Source organism: Balaenoptera acutorostrata, chromosome 20 (assembly GCF_949987535.1).
Source record: "Balaenoptera acutorostrata chromosome 20, mBalAcu1.1, whole genome shotgun sequence".
Classification (NCBI taxonomy): domain Eukaryota; kingdom Metazoa; phylum Chordata; class Mammalia; order Artiodactyla; family Balaenopteridae; genus Balaenoptera; species Balaenoptera acutorostrata.
This window is the reverse complement of record NC_080083.1, coordinates 36,790,022-36,813,617: the sequence shown is the minus strand read 5'-3', so window position 1 is coordinate 36,813,617 and position 23,596 is coordinate 36,790,022. Positions and strand designations below refer to the sequence as shown.

The 23,596-nt window shown below is 42.7% G+C and overlaps 1 protein-coding gene across 1 annotated transcript; it reads right to left on the bottom strand.

The window, feature by feature from the left end:
- Positions 1-171: 171 nt before the first annotated feature.
- Positions 172-23,581, bottom strand: LOC130705883 (uncharacterized). Its single transcript, XM_057535811.1, has 7 exons — positions 23,442-23,581; positions 22,882-23,061; positions 6,901-6,950; positions 5,474-5,528; positions 5,250-5,392; positions 5,042-5,140; positions 172-806 (listed from the first exon to the last, which is right to left on the bottom strand). Exons 1-7 carry the CDS (start codon positions 23,535-23,537, stop codon positions 761-763), a joined length of 669 nt encoding a protein of 222 aa, XP_057391794.1. The 5' UTR covers positions 23,538-23,581; the 3' UTR covers positions 172-760.
- Between the last annotated feature and the right edge of the window lie 15 nt (positions 23,582-23,596).

Here is a 23,596-nt window from a genome sequence, read left to right as displayed (position 1 = left end):
ATACACTGTCTGATTCAGGGGTTGAACCAGACAGACTTGAGACTCTCAGTATTTTGAACTGGCATATTAGTGAATGATGCCCACGTAACGGTTGGGGACTTCGGTCCTGGGCTCCAAGTCGTTTCCTCTACCACAATCCTTTTTTTTTTTTCCCAATAAGTATACCACAGCTCTAATACTGTTGGACTTTATTTTTAAAAGATGTAAATGACTAATCCTATCCCAGGGTTTCATTTGGGAACACAGTTTCTTTTTTTTTTTTTCCACACACACACACACTGTATTTTATTTTTACAAGAGATAAATAGACTGACACCAAGCATTGTACATGGATGACCACAACAAAAGCAACAATGATTGTAATTACCAAACATGAAACACACTCATACTATGTCATAATATTGACATTCAGTCCAGTAATCCTCCACTGTAACAGTTCCTTTACTTTGCAGTGAAAATTGATTTGTATATTCTTTGCCTCTGAGTCCTTGTGGGGTTTTTTTTTGTTTATTTTTTATTTTTATTTTTTAAAAATTCAAACAGAAAGTCACAAAAATTATACTCATCCTCATCAGTTCACTCAGTGCCATGTAATTAATTTTTTTTCCATCTTGATCTTTTGTTAGCACTTTTATGAGTTCATCAGTTTTTCATTAGAGTTCTGAAAATGCTTATTCATTCAGTTCAGCAGTACAGTCAGTTACCGGAAACCTGTACTTGTCAGAGTCTTTTCCATGAATTTCTTGAAGATGACACCCTTTTATAGGAACATATTTGCAAAAGCATCAGAGTACACCCAGAACTGTCTGTAAATGACAAAAGACTTAAAAATGACCACGGTTAAAGATTTGATGAAAGTTCATAATAATGCAGTTGACAAGAAAATTAGTTATTTCTGAGATATACATTTTAAAATAATAACTAGGATTATGACTTATAACATTATACCAGAACATATAAGATTTTTAGAAATTTCATGTAATGTCTGAAACATTTATATTAACATATTTCCATACAAATAACCCAATGAAAGTTTAGTATTAGTTGTTTTGTTTTTTTATACGGCAGGTTCTTAGTCATCAATTTTATACACATCAGTGTATACATGTCAATCCCAATCGCCCAATTCAGCACACCACCATCCCCACCCCACCGCAGTTTTCCCCCCTTGGTGTCCATATGTCTGTTCTCTACATCTGTGTCTCAACTTCTGCCCTGCAAACCGGCTCATCTGTACCATTTTTCTAGGTTCCACATCTACCACAATACTTACCATGCCAACAACCCACAGATTTTCCTGGGCACGAAATTCCTCAACCCCCTACTGTGCAAATATACAGTAGGGTTTTATTGTCTGGGGGGGGGGAACTTATAAGCAGAACAATAACAGGGTGCATTCAATCCCTCAAGCTTTCAGAGAAGGGGATTAGACCAGACTTAGCTGGATTGTGTGTCCCATGACCAGAGTTCCCGTAGAGAAGGAGACAGCCTGGAGTGCATCACAGTTACAGGGATGGTGAGGCAGGGAACGTCTATACTACTAACAGTGGCAACTGCTTGGTGACAGAAATGGTTGCATTAGGAGGGAGAGCCTATTTTTTCCATTGAGCTCTGTGGTACCTGCTAAGCTAGCTTTTTACTGAGCTACTGAAAGGGGAAAGGAATGAGTGTCCAGGACTATCCGAATTATTTCTCATCACCTTCTGGATTCCCAACACCTCACTGATCTCCATTCCCAGGTTACATTTGGACCTTATCATCATCTGGAATTTGTCATAAAAAATCTTAAAAGTATAATCCTTCATTCTCTGAACATAAGCTCTTGTCCTTTCAGTTCTCACTCATGTGTATCCACCGTACATGCTCTTCAGTTGCATCAAAACCTCTGGTCTGGTGCCCCATTTTCTCCCAGGTCCTACTTGGTCTAAACACCCAAGTTGACCTCTCGGCCTCTCTACTTTTAGGCCACCATCAAAGTACTCTTTATAAAACTCAAGCTTGGTCATGTCTCTTCTCTATTTAAAACATTGTAGTTTGTGCTCTGTTTGGTCAAGGCCATGTGCCTTGACCAGGCCCTCTGGGATTGGTTCTCTGCTCACCCGCACAGCCTCACCTACTGCCCTTTCCTCCTTGTGCTTCATGCTTCGGAACACCAGACTGCACACGCTTCAAGCCCACCCAAGGTTTCATGCTTCTTGCTTCTGTACTGTCCTCCGTCTAGAATGCCTTTCCTTCATCTCGTCCTCCCAAGAAACTTCTGTTTGGCTTTCTTCTTCTTCCCCTCCTCTAAGCCATCCCTCACATTTACTCCTTTTCAGCCATCCAAGAGCTGAACCACTTCTTGGTACACTGCCATTGTCATGTCAACACACTGTCTTCTCTGTATAATATGTCTTCAGGTGTCTGTGCCTCCGCTCAGTCTTAGGGCCCCACAAGAGCAGGGACTTTGTTCTAATCAACTCTTTCCCCAGCACCAGGCACAGTGTCTGGCATGTAATCCAGGCCCAGATCAAGTTCTACCTTTTTCATGGACCCTCCCTAGTTTCCTAACCTTCCCTCCTCTGAATCCTACAATTTTCTTCCCTGTATCAGTTTTGCCCTAATCATATATTGTCTCATTTCATTATCTTTTAAAAAGTGGCTTAATTCTCTGACAGATTTCATCGGAATCAGAATTTGCATTCATCTAGTAGCTGTTGGCCTTGTATCTCCCTCTCCCCTTCTATCTCTCAGGTCTCAGTAAGGAGTTGGGCTCTGAGCTAGTTTGTCCATCATAAGATGGTGACAGAGGCAGCACCAGGCGGCCATGTTTTGTACCACCTGACCCTGGGCACCCCTCCTGCTTCTGGGCCACAGCCAGGGATGAGTCCCTGATCCAAGGAGAGACAGCTTACTCACAGGCTGGCCAGGTGAAGTCTCTGGCTCTGGCAAAAACACTGCCCAATCTCGGTCAAGCTGGGCCAAGCAGAATCTTACTCTTGGGAATTTTAATTTAGAAATATGGTAGGGTAGCATTTGAGACTAGTAAAAACTTGTGCAAATCTGAGGTAGTATGATACAAAAAATATTATCTAAGCCTCATTTATGTACCAACTTTGAAATAATGGAAATATCCCAAACTAGGAACCTGGAGCTACCTGGAATCCTGGTCCACACTTTGGGAAGCCCAGCAGTACAAGGATCTCTACCCCTGGTTTCTCATCAGCTCCCTGTCTTTGTGACCACCTCTCTTACTGAAATCAGACCCCCACTCATTACAGAGTTTGAGCGGGCATGGGGACTTTCCGCTCTTGTGACCTAATAGTGTAACCAAAGTGCCTAGTACTGTACCTCGTCCATAGCAGGTGCTCAATAAACAGCAGCTGCCTCATTCTCCTATTATCAACTCTTTGGTGGCAAACACAGCTTATACGTCTCTGCATCCCTGTTGGAGTCTAACGGTTCTGGGCTCCAACTTTAACTCACACTTTTGGACGTGGGGCCTTGGGTCCTTGATCAGGTTACCTACATTCTTTAAACCCTGTTTCCTATCTGTCAAACGAGGCTAACAAGATATGCTTCCACGGACTGTTGGGCTAAATAAGACCATAAGATGCCTAACCCAGGGCTGGTCACCAAGCAAGCAAGTGGTAAATGTTAGCTGCTGCTGCTTCCTATTGTTAGTAGTATTAGTCATGCGCCTTAAACACAGTAAATACTTGTTGGCTCACTGAAGTCACCGCCCAGAGAAAAACACTTGTTTTTCATTCTCAGTAAGAACCTTTGGGAGGTGACTTGGGCAGGCACTGAGAGAACAGATGTCTCTCATGCAGCATCAGCAAACTCATAACTCAGAAGAACTGATGGGCCGTTCACTTTGCTTGGAACCCCACCCAACTAACAGAACCTGCTGGGGCATCTCCCAGGCCCACTGATACTCTGGGGGACCGTTTGCTATCACCCCATCGCTTGCACAGTCCTTCACCTCATATTACTAAACCACCAGCAATATCTGTGGTCATTTTGGTAGATTATCAAATCTTGTTCACTCAGAATTTCTTTTACTCATTAATGTATTTAACTCTCACTGACTTAAGAAATGTGATTAATGACTTTCTTGGCAGGAGTGGAAGGGCCTTTGCACCTTCCGCAGGTGGCACTGTCACTATATGAGCACTTGGAATCATGCAGCCCTGGGCCTGTGCTGGGTGAGTCAGGAGGTGGGTAGGTTTGGTGCTGGGCTGAGCTGGAGGGAGCCGAGCAGCACACAGCTGACCCGCAGTGGGGTCAGGAGAGGCCAGGGCCTCAGGAGGGCCGTCTTGGGCAATGGCTGCTCTCACACATTCTTCTTTACCCTGTCTTTCTGGTACCTCCCTGCTAGTTATCCAAGGGTTGGGATTTCTTTTTAAAGAAAAAAAACAACCCAATGGGAATTTTCCGCCAGCTTGAAATGGTGGAGAACCCCCTACCAAGACAGGGTACACATTTGTACATGAGTTTGAGAACTTGGGAGAAGAGTCAGGCCTTGGCTTCACAGTGGAGGGAGACCCAGTGATCCAAATATTCTGGCAACCACAATGACCATACGAGAGGGGCCAGAAGTAGATGGTCCTCTATGGGCAGGAGGTCGAGCATGTTGTAAATAACTGGTACTTGATGACCCAGGAGAGAGAGCACCAGAATAAATTGCTATTTGATTTAATGATCTATGCCCCTTGAGGATGGTATGTTTTCCAGTTCCCAGGGACTGATGATACTGGGGAAACAAGGGAGGGAAGCCCCTCTTCATCCTTCTACTCATCCTCCTTTGCCCACATTTCCTCTTGTGGAAGTACTGGCTACCATGAGGGATTCTAGTTTCAGCTCTGCTTCTTCTTGCAGGCCCTTGTTAGTGGTGTATAAATATTCAACTATTTACATTTTAATTCCTTACCACACGGTTAGACTTGGCTATGAATTTATACATTTTAGTATGAGAAAAATAAGTATTTTGCAAGCAATGCTGAGAAGCCAATATTAGAAAATAAAATTTGCAGGTGGCTTGAGGCAGAACAGGGCTCACTCTGTGGCAGTCTCGTGTGCTGTCTCACTTTCCTCACTCGCCTCTTCATCAACCCAATATGCAGCCAGAAGCTTCTCTGCTGGGGCTTTGATGACTTCCCTGGGGTAAGAAGAATAATGCCAAGGCTTTTACTTTTGAAAGGAACAATTATAGTTTTCATTATTTCCTCATTTTAGAGGAGAATTTTAAATTGTCCCCTATCATTTACCCTGCATCCTTATAGAATATCTCATCCTCATCAGAAGACTCCCTGTCGTGTAGCTTCTGTGCCATGTTTTCCTTGCGTGTGGCGTTGAGAGGCCTATACATATCCCTAAGCCAAAGTGGCCGCCTTCTCCCGAAAAAGCCCTCCTGGAACACAGAAAGGGAAATATTAATTCAGCATCTCCCCTGCTTTCTCTGGCCACAGTACTATATCCCCCTCAAATTTACCTGACTCTCACTTTCCCCTGAGCTTCTCTTATGCAGCAGAAATCGAAAAAAGCCCCTTAGAGGAAAACACACACAGTTAGTGTTACATGTCATTTTTCATCTCTCTCACAATGTGTTATCTCTGGATTTATTAGGACTAAATGGGTACCTCAGTCCATAATCACAATGAGCAAAATCACCACAGACCCGGGACCTTGAAAATCATTCCATGCATGCTGGCCTTCCAGAAGTTCTCTGTGTCTGTCCAAAATGGCCCACCAGTGTCTCTGGGGAGACTTTTGCATGTGGCTTAACATGGAGTATAGGCAGGATTTTCAGCCCCGTTCACCTTTCTTGGCCCTTGGCCAAGAGCCCTCGTTCACAGAAAACACTGCACAGCGGCGCTGGGCAGAAACACGTTACTCTCTAGATGCACTTCACACCAGTCTGCTTCGGACTTAGTCGCACATGCAGCATTTGCTGGGGGTGTGGCTGTGGGGAGAAGGTGCTTTTATTTTCCTGGCTGCTCTATCCTATCCTATAAGTTGAATCACACCAAGTAAACACCTGAATCCAACTAGCAAAATTATCTATAGCTCTGACTTTCATATTGCAGGCTGTCACTGAGGTGTCGTGAATTGTGAAATCAGTTTAAAGGCCATGACCAGCAGGGAAACACAAAATACTCTTTTTGAATACAAATAGAATAGAAAAAAATCAGAGTTCACAATAAGTTTGTTTCTGAAACTACTTCTGCCCATATAGTATGTGTATACTGAATTGTGACATAAAACGTAGCTCACAGCCCAAGCACAGTGTGATCAGTAGAGAAGTCCTCAGTGGAAAGGGACCATGTTCTTTTTGATAATCACTAGCAGTATGACCATGGGGCAAGATATTTTCCCTTTCTCTTTCTCCATTTCCTTATTATAAAAGGAAGAGACAAACTACTGTCTAAAGTTTCTCCCGGTTAAAATTCTATGAGGTTTGGATAAAGGGAATAGAGAGTAGGGGCCTGAAAAACAGTAGGGTGAAAAGAGAAGTTTTCTTGCCACTTTACAGAAGGGACTCATATGTTCTACCTTTCATCAGCTTTGAGTGAGGCCAGCCTCTAAATCCCCAACCATGTGGCCCTCCCTACCGCAGAGCCACCTAGAAGGCCTCTGGCCTGGCCTGATGCCTAGGAACCAGGCACCAGGCCAGCAGGAACAGGTACAACCAAAACCTCTCCCTGTCCACCCTCTTTCCTTAAAGGACTAGTGAAAGCAGATGAATCTGTGCCAGTCCTGTTCTAACTCAGCTTGGGCTGGGAAGCTAATTCTGCTGATAAATAAATTAGGGTAAACCATTAGGGTAATTAAACATTCTTCCTGCCTTTGGTGAGGAAATTGAAATAGATATAGTTCTCCTGTAGTTGTAAAATTCTGCTTTAAAAGACCAATATTTACCTTCTGCTTCTTTTTTTATCTTCCCCTTTTGCAATTCTATGAGAATAAATCTGTTTTGAAAGAAAACATGATCATGATTATCCATTACAATTATTTCCAAATCTTTATTCATTCCTTTTTACTTTAAATCTTATCTACTCAGTGAGACGACAACTTTTTTAAGGAAAGGAATTCTACCCTGTTTAATAATCCTTTGACTCTTCCACAGTACCTAACGTAGGGTCTTGCATGCAGCTGGCGATATATTTTATTGACTGTTTTAGATAACGTTCAACAGATAATTCCTAATAAAAATTCTTAGAAGTAGGAAAAGAAAATAAAAGTATCTAGCAGAAACCTAAGCATTACTTTAAAGTCAAGAACAAGAGTAGGATGTCCATCATTACTGCTACTATCGATCATTGTGGAGGAGGTATTAATCAGTACGATAAGAAAAACGAAGTATTGGAAAGGAAGAGACAAACATATTTGCATATGAAATGAGGGACCTAAAAAGACCAAAAGAATCAACCGAAATTTTATTGGAAGTAACATGAGTAAGATGGCTACATACAAAATCAAGAGATCAACATATAAGCCTCAATAGTTTTCCCATATAACACAAATAACTCACTAAAAAACAGAAGAAACATCCCATTTACTATATCAATAAAAATGCATAAAGGGGCTTCCCTGGTGGCGCAGTGGTTGAGAGTCTGCCTGCTAATGCAGGGGACACGGGTTCGAGCCCTGGTCTGGGAAGATCCCACATGCCGCGGAGCGGCTGGGCCCGTGAGCCACAGCTGCTGAGCCTGCGCGTCTGGAGCCTGTGCCCCGCAACGGGAGGGGCCGCGATAGTGAAAGGCCCGCGCACCGCGATGAAGAGCGGTCCCCGCACCGCAATGAAGAGTGGCCCCCGCTTGCCGCAACTGGAGAAAGCCCTCGCACGAACCGAAGACCCAACACAGCCAAAAATAAATAAATAAATAAATAAAGTAGGGGAAAAAAAAAAAAATTAAAAAAAAAAATGCATAAAGTACCTAGCAATAAACTTAACCAAAAATTTGTAAGACCTCTGTGATGAAAATATTCAAACTTTTCTGAAGGACATTAAGAAGAAGTACATACATGGCATGAGATACCATCCTCCTAGAATGTTGTAAAGAGGTCAGTTCTCCTCAAATTAACCTACAAATTCAATGCAATCCATTTATATCCAAAATAATTTTTAAATAAAACCTTGCCAGCCGACATTTGGTGAGAATATATGTAAGAATAGTTATGAAATGTATGAAAAAGAAGGTCAAAGAGTAGGAACTTGACCTACCAGATATAAAATATGTTATAGAGCAACTGGAATTAAGCAGTGTGATATTGGTACTGGTACAGGACAAGATAACTGGATCACAGAATAGAGTCCAGATGAAGATAGTATATTAGACCAGGGAAGAAAGAATAAACCATTCAGTGAAAGATTTGAAAACAATTAGATCTTCATGTAGAGGGGAAAAGTTAGATCCCCTACCTCAACCACACTAAAAAACAAATACAACAAATTCTAGACAGATTATAAAAGTACTTGAAGAAAATATTAGCGATTATTTGTACATCATGAGGTGACAAAGGCCTGGCTAACAAAATCCACCCCACATGAGCCATGAGGAGAGGACGGGCAGATATGGTGGCAGACTGTCAACACACCTGCTACTCTGAACAGCCCCTGCCCCCTGTTTCCCTGGGCTGTTTGTCTTCTTCTTGTTGACTTATAAAACTCTTGGGAGTTCCCTGGTGGTCCAGTGGTTAGGGCTTGGCGCTTTCACTGCTGTGGCCCGAGTTTCAATCCCTGGTTAGGGAACTAAGATCCCGCAAGCTGCACAGCATGGCCAAACCCCGCCACCCCCAAACAAAGAAACAAAAAACTCTTTATAGTAAAGAAATACTGGCTTTCATTGAATTCCAGTGTTTCAAATCTTTCCAGTGTTTTTTCTCTAAGGAGACAAGACAAAAGAGTGGAGTAGGGAGCACTAGCTTTGCAGTCGGGTGAAATTGGCTTCTGCTTTTGGTTTGGCCACTGGGGCCTTACATTGATCTCCTTCATCTATGAAGGAGGGATAGTAATACCATCCTCACAGAACTGTGGGCATTAAATCAGACAATATATGGATAACTCTTCATCTTACGCTTGGCATGAATCAGTGCTAAGCTGGTGTCAGAGACAAGATGGTGGAATATATCAAAGGCTCTGCTTGTGGCATCAGGCTCTGAAGGCTCTTTCCCACCATAAGATTATAAAAATATTGCTTTTATTTTCTTCTAATACCTTTATGTGGTCTTTTTTCACATTTATGGAAATATGTTTATTTAAGATGAAAAATGGGGATCTGCTATTCTTTACCCCCCAAATAGTTAGGCAGCTATTCTATCACCATTTATTCATTTTCTCCCACTGATTGGAATATTAAAACATGACATTTCAAAAGTCTTAAGAACACATGGTCTATCGCTGGACTAGATGCTACTTCAAATAAATATTCGGTTGCATGATTCCTCACTGTGGAATGGACATAACGCCTCATCTCTCTTCTGTTGAACACCATTAGTGTCTACCATAGGAAGAACACTGCATGGCCCCTGTCCTCGAAGAGTTTATCATATAAGTGGGGAGAGGAAATAACGGTTAGGACTCCTCGCTTTCACTGCCAAGGGTACAGGTGCAATCCCTACTTGGGGAACTAAGATCCCACAGGCCAAAACAAAACAAAACAAATTCAAGGTTAAACTACATAGAAGTTAGAAACAATAAAAAGGGGACTTTACAGAAATTCTAAAAAAGCAAAAGGCCACATGCCACCTGGAGATGTAGAGGGTACAGTCTGGGCAATGGCCAATGACTAGCAAGCTGACCCCATGCTAGTCCCCAGCCTCCTAGGCTCAGAAATCATACTCTTCCTCACCAAGAGAGAACTCACGTCTTCCTGTTGTGGCAGTCTCACTTTATCAGTAGCACAGGATTGATCAAAAATCAGAATGCCAAATTATTACTTGACAATGAGAAATACATCTGTTCTACACACAGGGCGTCCGTGTCTACACAGTCAGAGAATTACCTTCTGTGGAGACAGGCCTCCGTGGCACACTAAAGCACAATCACACAATCGAAGGCTACTTGGTGACAACAGAATTAGAAAAGGAACCAGCTGAATCCAGAATTTAATGGGAAGGCCTGAGGCAGCTGGATCCATCCAGCTCCTCAACAGGCACAGCCTGGCTAGTGGGCCTGACTCTTCAGTTCTGCTGCCTAAGGTGCCATCTCTACTCTCGGGCAATGTGAGGATGGGCGCTGCCCATGTTGGTCTCTCCTCACCTTTTCTATGCTTTCACTACTGACCAACCCTCCTGCAGACAGACACATTTCTCTTTAGAAGTTAGTACATCATGTCAGGTTTTATTCAAGTCTGATAGGCCAGGAAGCCATTGGTCCTTGCACGTCTCTGCTCAGCTCCATGATGTGCTAACCTTGGTGTTTCTCTCTTGGGGGGCTGCCTTTTTAAAAACTGCTTACCACTTTTGTGAGTTCTGAGGGGAGGCGACTGCTTTGCTATGGCCCCTAAGAAATGGTGACAAACCTCACAGGACTAGGATCAGGAGGGCTGGAGTATTCAGGGAAGGCTTCATGAAGAAAGATATCTGAACTTGAGTTGGCTTTTGAGAAATTCATAGGACTTCCACAGGCAAAGCAAAATCAAGGAAGTTTAGATGGGCAAAGGCACAGACAAAGGTAGGAACAGGTGTGGTGTAAGTAGCGTATAGTGAGTAGCTGGTTTGGCTGCAATGGAGGGCTGCCATAACAAGAGAAAAGGTAAACAAAGTAGGTTGGACTGGTAGGGTAGAATCAAGATTGCTAGCTCATTAAAATCACTCTTTTAATGTTAGCAACTGCCTGTTGGGAAAAGTAACAAACTATTATGTAACTGACCAAAAGGTAAACAGGCTACCTCCAGGAATAGGCTACTATAAATATGACATACTTTAGGGTAGCCTGCGGCAGGATATTACTTGCAGTGTTTTAATGGAACCTATCTACACAATTCCTAACACACCGGAGAAGAAAGCTGCTAAGTAAACCTAAGGAATTGACGAGATCATACTTTTATCTTTTAGGCATGTCCTTTTAGCCCTCCCAGGGTGAATGATAGCTCCGTGAGTATGGAGATCGTATACCTCTTATCACTTCAGCCAACAAGGAAAGAAATCAACAGTAGACTGAGAGTGACAGGTGAGTACATCAAATCAGCATAGTTTTTTGAGTTGAGGAAATTTTACTATCATGTCAACTCTGGCCTTCTTATAAACTTAACTTGTCAAAATAGTCCAATGGCTTGTTATCATGGATCCAATTCCATAGAGATCTCCTGGCAGTGGAGTTCCTTTAAAAATCCTGTGGGGACTTCCCTGGTGGCACAATGGTTGAGAATCCGCCTGCCAGTGCAGGGGACACGGGTTCGATCCTTGGTCTGGGAAGGTCCCACATGCTGCGGAGCAACTAAGTCTGTGCGCCACAACTCCTGAGCCCACGCGCCTAGAGCCCGTACTCCACAACAAGAGAAGCCACCGCAATGAGAAGCCCGTGCACCGCAATGAAGACCCTATGCACCGAAAAAAAGAAAAAAAAATCCTGGGGATATAATTTTCAGTAAAAGAACAAATTGTATCTCAGTCCTCATGACTAAAGAGAAGTATCAAGTAGTAGTAGGTGGAAAGGTGCCTTTCATTCTCAGTTTGTGGGTTCTGGATCTGAATGAATTATTGTCCTTACCTCAATGAGACAGAGAATTGTAACCAAAATCGTCACTACTACAGTTACAGATATTGCCAAGATGAGTTTGTTGTTACAGCCATATCCTGGAACTTCTTTTGTGAGCTAAAAAAATAAATAACAGGGGCTTCCCTGGTGGCGCAGTGGTTGAGAATCTGCCTGCCAATGCAGGGGACACGGGTTCGAGCCCTGGTCTGGGAAGATCCCACATGCCGCGGAGCAACTAGGTCCGTGAGCCACAATTACTGAGCCTGCGCGTCTGGAGCCTGTGCTCCACAACAAGAGAGGCCGTGACAGTGAGAGGCCCGCGCACCGCGATGAAGAGTGGCCCCCACTTGCCACAACTAGAGAAAAGCCCTCGCACAGAAACGAAGACCCAACACAGCCATAAATGGATAAATAAATAAATAAATAAAATTAAAAAAAAAAAAATAAATAACAAATTTTTAAAAACAAGGAGATAGAAGGGATGAAAGGTAACTCTTCTTAAACCTATTGTAAACAATAGCTAACTATTCTTAAACTACTATAAAACCCAATCCTTTCAGGCGAGTAGCTTCTATAAGAACAAGCCAAATTTAATGTTATTAATCTTATCATTAGCATTTTCTTCTACAATTTATTTATCTACAATTTATTTGTCTTGTGTTACGTCCTCTTCTCGTCTACCCTAGGAATAGTGACACACTCTCTAAATGAGCCAAGTGGGAGATCACTGTCTTAGCCAGTGTCATGGCTTGAAGATAAGATACAGACGAGGAGCCCGTGGCATTCCTGCTTGGGCACATTCATGGCATGTCCTAAACTGAGTAAAAGTCCAGGTCCCATGTTTCAGGGGTTCTCCTCACCTCACTTGACTCCTGCTCTTTCTGCTCACTCTGGGCTTCTGTGCTCTCACTGACAGAGTTGTCACTTTTCCACTGGTCCGTATCCTATTCCGCTTTGGACACCTTTACTTCCTGCTGCTTGCTGAGAAGCTTCATCAGGAGGCCTGTTCTAGAGATGAGGTTGGCACAGGCCAGCTGCACGTGGGTCTCCGAGCAGTCTATTTTCAGAGTCTGGATAACATGAGAAATGAGCCTTCGCATGTCATTGTTGGGGGTGAGGGACCGTAGCTGCTGCTTTAGCTGAGTTTCAACTTGATCACCCGGGGATGTGAACCCTAGGAAAGTGAAGCCTGTGGGCTTAGAGGATAATTCAGTGCCCGTGTTGTGGTACTCCCATTGTGTTTCGTTGGTGTGTTGAACAGTTGGCATATTGTTGTCTGCAGCAACAGTAGAATGTGCAGTGGAGACGTTCCTATGGGTAGTGTTTCCAGGGCTGGTTCCTCCTGGCAGACTAGAGTTTCCTGTAGAAATAATTTCTTCAGAAACATTTTGTGCAGTATTGTTTTCTGAAGTAGTGTTTTCTATAGAAGGGTCTGAAAGAGAAAATAATTCTGGAAAAGGATTTTCCTGAGAAGTCACTTCTCCTGAAGATGAAACAGCCTCTCGCGGAGGGGAATTTATGAGACTCCTCCCTACAGAGAACGGAGGGCTTGCAAGCATCATTCTATTGGGTGAACTTTTCTTTCTGAACTTTCGACTCCTTTTGACTTTGGGTTTTCTGTGGACCCGATGCGTCCTAATTTTATGGAAGATGTATTTTTTCCCAGAATGTGAGATTAGTTCAAAATCCTTAATATTTCTAACTCTAGCCTTTGCATCTTCTAAAACAAGTATAGTTGTTAGATAAGTCTTTTGGTTTGCTTTTAACCTCAGGTGGGGATTTTGGAGGGATGGAGGCAGAAGGCCTGCCCTTGAAGTACTGTTTCAGGGTAGAGGAACCTGCTGCCTTGTGTTCCTTTATGAATGAAGACTCTGCATTGGAGGACTTTCCCACCAGCTTCCTGGGCCTCTGCACCATGAGAAGCTGTTTCAGCTTTCTTGGGGATGGCCTCCTGAGCCTTCTTTCTTCGGCAGTGCTCGCCACAGATGGCTGGGCATTCTGTTTCCTCCTGACGCGCTCATCTCCCACTGCTTTGAGGTGCATTTTCTGTAGGCCCCTCGGGCCCTTGAGGACCCTGTTCACTCTCAGCAGCTTTTCCTCTGTACTCTCAGTCTTTGCTAGGCTGCCTTTCCGTGGTTGGGCAGTTTCCAACTTCTTTTGAAAGATGTAGCGTTTATACATGGCACTTAAAAGGTTGGAACGCGTACGCGTGGCAGGTTTTTCTTCCTTTTTCACCTCATCCATTTTTTCTTGAGTTTCTGCATCTAACAAATTTTCCAGAAAATGGAGTTTCCTGAATTTATTTTTATTAGTTGAATTGTTGCGTACACGTTTAACAGAAGGGCTCCTTGTATTGTTTTTCAAAAGGCCCAGCGGCATATCTCCATCTTGTGTATTTGAAAAAAGAAGTTGAAGGAATGGTAATAATGTTGATTCCACATCTCCTAGATTTCCCGCTGAGATATAAGGCAGTATGTAATTTCGTGCCCTGATAATATCACTTTTATTATTAAAGTCCAGCTGCTCATTCATGAAGCCTGACAAGCTGACAGCACTTTTATCTGAGGATGGCCTCTCTGACTCAATAGTCAGCTCGGGGCTGTGGTTCTCCTTCCACGCTTGTAACACCTTCATCAATGATCCTTCTGCATTCTCTAGAGATGTTTCTTCATCTGTCAAAAAAGAGGAGACTGTTTTTGATCATTGAAGACTGATGGGACGGCTTTTTGTCAGTCCACAGCCAAATAAATTAGGAATCAGCCAACGTTTGAGTGCCACTTAGGACAAAAAGAAACCCACACTTAAGCCTATGACTGGCAACAACAAAATGTGAAAAAGATATCTCTTGAAAAAGTGGCTATCTACTCAGAAAATTCTGTAGCGTGAACTATAGTAACTATATTCAGGATTACTCCACTGGTTCCCAGGGGCCAGTACTCAAGAAAAGCCAAGGCTGGAGGACAAATACTCCCCTACTCAGCTGGACTCTCTGCAGATCTACTGTGACTCCTCACATTCACATACCCCATCCTGTCCTGCCTCAGAGGCAGAGGAGTGTGAGGCTTCCTCTCTCCACCTCTTCAGTGTGCTTGCGTTCTTGCTACTATCGCAGATGACCACGACAACAACCGCCGCTAACAGGTGGTCACCTGGACATGCCCTTCTCCACCCACCCACCGAGTCCGTTGCTCAGTCCCTGCTTCCATATATCCCAGCCGCCATAACAGAAGGCTCTATACAGAAAAAAACTCGATGTCCGCCCTGGTTCTTTGCTAAAATTTGGGCAGGGATCTGGGGTATAAGTTAAGAGATTTGCCAGATTGCATGCCAATGTGGAATGTTCAACAAATCAATGGAATAATACTTGAGGTCCTAAAATGTAGAAGGCAGAAAGCAACTTCTGTCAGATGGCTACTTTGCTTTCATTTCATTTTACTTCTAATATTTCCAGCTTTACTTGGGGAACCATCCAAAGCTTCTGACTGTGTGAAGGTAATGTGTACCATTGTGTAGCTGGGCTTCTCTTCCAAAAGGATTGAAAGTATTTTTGGTGAGGGCCAAAGGAGGAGGGAAGGGTCATGAGAAAGGAGGAGCATGGGCTTGCAGAGAGCCCCAAACTGGGGATAGGAGATCAGGGCACTAGGATCATAGCACTTAACACCTCTGATCTTGTTTTTCCTCACCTGTAAAAGGAGATGAAAAATGCCTTTTCTGCCCACTTCTGGGCGAGAAGGGAGTAATATAATTAGTAAAAAAAGTTGTTTGGGGGAGTTCCCTGGTGGTCTAGTGGTTAGAACCCAGCACTTTCCCTGCTGTGGCCCGGGTTCAATCCCTGGTTGGGGAACTAAGATCCCACAAGCTGTGTGGCACGGCCAAAAAAAAAAAATTGTGTTGAAAAATCAGCAATATCTTCTTTATAGAAGTAGCAAAGTGTTATTATACATGATGTGCTCTAGATCACTGAAAGAGACCTGTATTCAAGCTACCTGGGCATGAAGGCACATTTTGGAAGTCATCAAGTTAGTGCCAATAAATCTAATATATAGAAAAATAGTTGAAAGCCCCTGAGTGTTTTGTGGCTAGAAAAGCTTGAGGTGAGATTCAGAGCAAGTTCAGAGCTGGACAGTCTAAGAATAAACTAGCTCTCCCATCCATTAGAAGGGCTAGGTAGCAGCTTCTGGTTATGGAACCAGAAACTCTCAGGCTCCAAATAGGACATAAAACAGCATCACTTGTACTCTTTATACAATTGCAGAAAGAAACAAAGGAAACAAAAATACATTTACACCTGTCCTCTAAGACAAAGGGTACTTGAGACCTAATGTATATAAAATCAGTTTACAAACTGTGATGCACTATCTGAATAAGTTCTCATTGGCAGAGAGCACAGCATAGGATATGTGGCCATTAATGTTAATTCCCTTCCCCCTTCCATTCCTTTCTCTTGTTCCTTTATGTATGCAGATCAGTTACATTATTAAGCTAACTATGTACCTGAGCTCTTATTAGCTTAATAATGTAACCAAGAATCTGATTTTTAGCAAGGGGATAGTTCTTAGAAACTTAGGGAGCTGGAACTCTGAATGAATGAATTAAAATAATGCAATTACATCATTAATTTGAAAATTTATCATCACTGATTAAAAACAAAAATTATTAAAAAATTAAATTAAAAATTTATTATCTCGCAATTGAGACTCACCACAACGTGTGACGTCTGTCAGGCATTCACTGTCACAACGCAGCTTGCCTGTCTTACAGACAACCTCAATAGTATTTCTAAATTGGCAGAGGCAGCAGGCCATACGGCTAGGTAAGACCCTATAAATGGAAACACAGGTAATTAAATTCGTGGTAAAAGAGTTACTTGAGTAGGTAGAAGAGGTAGGCCAAGGCCACCACAGACCAGTGCAAAAAGGAGTTCTTGGGGCATATGGACTGGAGAACTGGATAGGGGCCAGTTGGCCAATTGCTGCTCTTGACTGTTGTAAATAAATATAGAGGAGGAGAGAGGTGCCCAACAGAAGGATTAGGATGGCAGTAGGTATGGTATGCCTAGAAAAAAGGGAATAGGGATTAGAATTGGGTGACATTGATCTGTAGTTTAATTCAGAAGTATCTCCTTCCAACCCGAAAGCCTCACTTGGGGTTGAGAGTACACAGGAAGAAGGCAGACTTCTAAGAAGAGTCTGAATAAGACCGCACCTTCCGGAGTCCCTTTCTCAGTTCCTATTTGTGAGTAGTAATATATTAGACATTATTCTAGTAAGAAAAAAGCATCGTGTGGTTAAACAATAACAGAGATCGCATTGGCCAAATCTGGACAAAAGGAACATTCCAAAGAATAACATTATCATTATAATAAGGTATAACATAGTTAATTTTTAAAAAAGCACATGAGTTCATAAAGATACTCAAAATGAAAAGTGGGGGAGCTCTTCTTTATAGAATAATGTCAGCTAATAAATGCAAAAGGAATGATAGAATTAGGAAAGTGTCATTTTGCAACTATCAATGTAATAATCGATTCAGACAAGGATTATCATTGATGCACAGTTGGGTGAAGAGTTGTTTGAAAGTAGGATCTTCACTGATCCCAACGTATCACCCCACATATTATTTATCAATTACCAAGGGGAAAAATAACTTTACCATGGAGAGATATGGAAGATACCACCTTAATCAAGTGATCAAACTTAGCACTGGGCCACCTGAAGTGATGAATACAGTGAAGAATACATCACCTATATAGTATTCTTCCCCAAAAGGTTTACTTTGAATCTAATGAGGAAACAGACAAATCCAGAGTGTGGGGCAATTTACAAGACAACTGGCTTAGACTCTTCAAAAATGCCAATGTCATGAAAGAGCAAAAAAAAAAAAAAATAGTAGGGAAATATTCTAGATTAAAGGAAACAAAGACATGACATGCAATGCGTAATCTTTAACTGGACCCTGTATCAAAACAAAACAGACTTAAAATATGTTATTGGCTTCTGGCCAAGATGAAGTAACAAGGACCAATTTAACCTCCCACCTGAACCAATGAAAAAATCAGACAGGACATATGAAACAACAGTTTTCAAGAAACTGGACCTCAGGCAATAAAGTTCAGTCATCCCCAGGAGATGGGAAATAAATGAACTGATCCCTCTAATAGCCCTACTTTACTTCTCTGAGAGAGTTTCCAGGTCATGGTACAGGGAAGAGAAGTCCAGGCAGAGACTGGTGGACTCCCTGACTGAGGAAATGGAGCTGAGAGTCTGGGAAAACCAAGGTAACTAGAGTTCACAAAGCAGAGTATCAGAGAGAAAAGAAGTGCACAGACAAAGAACTCTGGAGATATGCAGAGGGATCTCTTGAGAATTCAACAAAGTATTGGTCAGTACATTTGTGTGAGGAATTCCTTGATGCCAGGAAAAGAACCACATGAAAGGATTAATAATAAGAATAACTGGATATCACACAGGGTTGTAGGAATAGTACCTGTTCCTACAAGTCAGACTGCAAAACCTCATGATACTCAGAAAGGACTTGTCTCCGTAGTTGCAAATAATGAGCTCCAGACTAAAGGCTACTTGGACTCCTACCCAACGAATCTTAAACGCTAGACCTAAAAGAATAAAATTGTTCTGAGTAACTTAATTTCACCCAACACAAAGCACAAGCATTTTACAGGAATATAAATATCTATCTATCTATCTATCTATCTCACACAATAAACTAAAACTCACAACTTCTGGGATCATATGAAAAATTGCCAAGCATGCAGAGAAGTAGGAAAATATGACCCATACTGAGGAGAAAAGGCAGTCAATGAAAACTAACCCATAGTCCATACAGATGTTAGAATTGGCAGAAAAGAACATTTAAAAAGTTATTATACATGAAGAAATGTTATTACAACTGTATTTCATATGTTAAGAAACCCAGACTAAACGCTGAAAATGTTAAGTACAGGCATGGAAAATGTTAAACAGACCCAAATTGCGCTTCTAGAGAATAAAAACAATGTCTAAATGAAAAAGACATTGAACAAGGTTACTGACAGATTAGACACTGCAGAAGAAAGGGTCAGTGAACATTAAGGCGTAGTAATAGAAACTATCCAAAATGAAACAAAAGGAGTAACAAAACAAAACAACAACAAAAATGAATACAGCCTCAGTGAGTTGTGCAACAACTTCAAGTGGTCTAATACATGGGTACTTAGAGTCCATGAAGGAGAGAAGAAATACAAAAATTTGAAGAAATAATAGCCAACACTTTTCCAAATTGGTAAACACTATAAACCCACAAAGTCAAGAAGATCAATGAACTTTAAGCATAAGAAACATGGACAACATTACACCAAGGCACAAAAAATAATCAAATTGCTCAAAACCAGCAATAAAGAGAAATATTTAAAAGCAGCCAGAGGAAAAAACTATACACTACATACAGAGGAACAAAGGTAACAATGACAGCAGAAATCTTGTTGGAAACAATGTAAAGGAGAACTCAGTGGAATAACATCTTTAAAGTAGTGAATTGAATTCTATCAAGCTAGAATTCTATACCCACATGTGTCCAAACAAAAGCAAAATGAAGACTATCTCAGACATACAAAAGCTGAAAGAATTCATTACTAGGAGACTTGCAAATGAATGACTAGATATGGACAACTATTTTTTATTATATACCATACAAATACTGGAGGAAATTATGGGCACCACCATCCAAGTCATTGAGATTATCACTAATTCTAGGTGGCAGGCCAATGCTCAGATACTTCCATGTGGAAGCCTCTCACATCTCCTCCCCATAGCCCTGTTCTATTCTTCTCTCTCAAGTCTAGGACTTCAATGTTGAAAGGAGTCTGGTTAGTCACAGAAAATCTACAGAGTTTACCCTGATGATCCTTTTTGACCACCCATTGAAACCAAAGTAGTAATTTGCCAATTCTTGGCATCTGGAGCTGTTTAGGGCTAGCGTATTATGTCGAACCGCCTTATGTCTGGTGCCGAGACGACCCTAAAGACATAAAAGACCTAAAAATATCACAACCCTACATAGAGACTTATTTTGGATATACCTGAGATTTATCAATACCAATTTCATAGAGTGGTTGTGAAGAAAGATTAAGTAGGACATTTTAAGCAATGAGTTCACAGTGAACCCTAAATAAATGTTATTTGTTATTTTTCATTCAGTACTTTTCTGCATCATTTCCAGGGCCCCTGATTAACCGGAAGGTTCCCTGACCTCTGGTGGTAAAAGTGATGATGAAAGCAACCAAGGAAGCCCAGCAGAAGCCTATCACGGGGCTGGGGGTAAGCAAAGGAAGTGAACTGTTTTAGTCATCTCATCCTGTAGCTCCTGCTTGAGAATATGACCTGAAGAGGAGATAAGATAGACCTGCCACTGAATTAGGACCTTAATCTGTAGCACCCCCTCCCCAAGTTACTAACCCCTGTTAGAAGAGGGAATACGTATACCTCTATAAATGTAAATAAAGCAACCAAAAGAATTAGAGGTTCATCTGCATTAACAAGCTTCTTTGAGAGTGCAAATATTTCCAGTCTTAACTCTCTAAATAACTTACATATTACTGTGGATCTTTTTACATCACTAGTTCTTTCTTAAATGTCTATTTCCATTTTGAACAGGGTGTAGTATAGAAATATAGCCATAAAAATTCAAATAATACAAATAAAGTCAAAGCATTGTTAATTCTTTATTGATTTGTTTGTGCATCTTCCTCCATCACTAGTTTATGAGCTCCTTAAGTGCTTGAAGGAACCATATATTATTCTTTCCTTGTTACCAGAAACAAGCATAGATCTTGGCATATAATACAGGAGTGATGGTCTGTTGACTGAGTGAATGAATGAGTACATAAGAAAACGAAATTACTTTCTCCAACTGAAGCTGCCTGCTGGGAAGGAGAAATGAAGACTAATTTTTAAATGTTGAGTGTTGCAACATTTAAAACAGGGAGGCTAGGCCCTGTATGGTGAGTCATAATGGAGCTGTCCTGGACAATTAGGAAGCTTCAGAAGGGCTCTGAGCCCCTGGGTAGTAGAGACAGTTGACATCTGGGATAACCTTGCCACAGTTCTTGCTGGCAAACATTTCCCTTCGTGCTACTGAGAAAAACTCAGATACATTAGGCCTTTCCTTCATTTTACTTGAAGATGTTATTCTCTTGTCTGTATTTATAAAAAATACACGGGAAAAAAGATAAGAAGTATGTATACCTGCTAATGAATAAAAGAAGACATAATTGGAACTTCCCTGCTGGTGCAGTGGTTAAGACTCTGTGCTCCCAATGCAGGGGGCCCGGGTTCGATCCCTGGTCAGGGAACTAGGTCTCACGTGCATGCTGCAACTAAGAGTTCGCACGCCACAGTTAAGGAGCCTGCGAGCCACAACTAAAGGAGCCTGCCTGCTGCAACTGGGGAGCCCACGTGCCGCAACTGGGGAGCCCTTGAGCCGCAACTAAGGAGCCCGCCTGCTGCAACTAAGACCCGGTGCAACCAAATAAATAAATAAATAAAATTTAAAGAGAACGCATAATTAAAGTAGGTAACAATTTCGGGGGTGTGGGTAGTAAACTAAGGCTCTGCATTAAATAAAGAAATCTAATACAAATGCCCTTTCCCCTCAACTCTATAGTGACTTGTAGAACATTTTCGTCATTACTCTATCAGTGACGGGCTTTATGCTGTGAAAATCTCAGAACCTAAGCTTATGGAATGGTCTTAATGTCCAATGTAAGAAAATAACTCATTACTCACAACTGATACCAAGTAACTGTCTCATAATCTTTCCAGGACCATCCGTAATATCTGAGTGGTTATGTGAAATGGTCGCAGGGTCCGCAAATTAAAGAATGTCTGACATGAAATCATTTCAATCCCAGGGAGTACAGCCAGGATTGAAGAGGGTGTTACACAGGGTACAGAAGTGGGAGGTAGCGCACCTGGAGTCACATCTGAGGAGAGTTCTCAGATTCAATAAAGGTGAAATCAGTGAGTAAAGAAATATGGGTGAGAACAGGCAGCAAGGTCAGTGGGAAGTAGCCAGAGCAAGAAGCCAATCAGAGAAGACACACAATGATAAAGTGAAAGGTCTGCGAAATCGAAGCCTCACTCACGTAGTCAGAGGAATTGAAAAGGTCCTTGAAAAAGGAATGGTGGCTGAATGGAGGCACATAATGAAATGTTAATTCTGGGGAAGTAAAATTGGATGGCATGTTAATATGGAATAAGGTTTCTACAGTGCATTAAAGAATATTTTAACCATTTTCTGGAATCTGAAGGGAGTTCTGAATAGGCAGTTTCAGAGTGATGATGATGACGAAGCCTCCTTGATGTTACATCTGACAAAAGTTTGTCAAGCTCGGGACTTCTCGGGTGGCACAGTGGTTAAGAGTCCGCCTGCCAATGCAGGGGACACGGGTTCGATCCCTGGTCCGGGAAGATCCCACATGCCGCAGAGCAACTAAGCCCGTGTGCCACAACTACTGGGCCTGTGCTCTAGAGCCCGTGAGCCACAACTACTGAAGCCCGCGTGCCTAGAACCCGTGCTCCGCAGCAAGAGAAGCCATCGCGATGAGAAAGCCCACGCACCGCAACGAAGAGCAACCCCCGCTCGCCGCCACTAGACAAAGCCGGCGCGCAGCACCGAGACCCAACGCAGCCAAAAATAAATAAATAAATCAATTAATTAATTTAAAAAGCAATTTGTCAACCTCACAGATTTGAAATCCACATAAAAGTAAATATAAAGAAGACTCTTGTGAAGATTTCTTAAGTTAAGGGGCAGCATAAACTGACATGGTGTTTAACATCAGTGAAGTTTGGGTTTGGCCTCTAGTTTCCACATTTACTGTCATGAACCTTAAGTAAGTCACTTAACCATCCTGAGTTCGAGTTTCTTCATCTAAAAACAAGAAACAAAGAACTGGGGAACTGGGGGATCAGTGGGGCAGTGCATCTCAGAGCATTCTGTACACCACAGTGCTGTACAAACGCTGGCCTCCCCCCCCCCCCCCCCCGGGATCTTAGTTCCCGGACCAGGGATTGAACCCGGGCCCTCAGCAGTGAAAGTGCAGAGTCCTAACCACTGGACCGCCAGGGAATTCCCGACGGCCTATTAGTTTTAAATTCAGCACTTCATCCCAGTAGAGCGAGGAATTCCACATTTGGACCCACCTTCACTGGAGATGTCTGAAAAAGCTGCTTCTGGTCGCATGCCTTTTGGGCTCTGTGGGCCTCCCTTGCTGAATAAACCGTGATGATGGCATAGAACACAGGACCGGCCACTGCTGCATTTGGGAAGACTCGGACTGAATACTGAAGGCCAAACTGGGAGAAGACTGTGAACAGAGAATGCTGTAGGGTGGTCCCATGCTAAGTAAGTGCAGGAAATTTCACGCCCAGGAAGCCAAACCGCCCGTTCCCTTCTATTCCCCCAGCCCTTCACCGCAGGCAACTGTGGTGAGCCTGCAACTCCAAACACTTCTCATTTCAGCAACAAGTTTCCCTCTGAAATCCTAAGCTTCGAGAAGCATTAGGAGGCAATGCCGGCTGTTGGGAACCCTCTCTCAAAAATCTGTGGGGGCGAGCTGACTGCTCAGGTCGGCTCTAGAACTAAGATTCCTCTCAGTGGAGACCACAGGCAGATGAGGTGCTGAAGCAGTATCCCGGGGCGCCCAGTTACTGAGGCGCGAGGTGGCTTCCTCCACCCCTCCCTCCGCCCCGGCTCGGCTCACTTGCAAGGCCTCGGCCGTGGGTCCAGAGCTCAGCTCCCACACCAGCAAGGTTTTGTCACCCACGACGGGAACCACAAAAGTTGCCAACGCCACCATCCAACCGTTACCGCTCGTGCGCGGCTCGGTGCGCAAGCGGACTGCGCCGGCGCACGCGC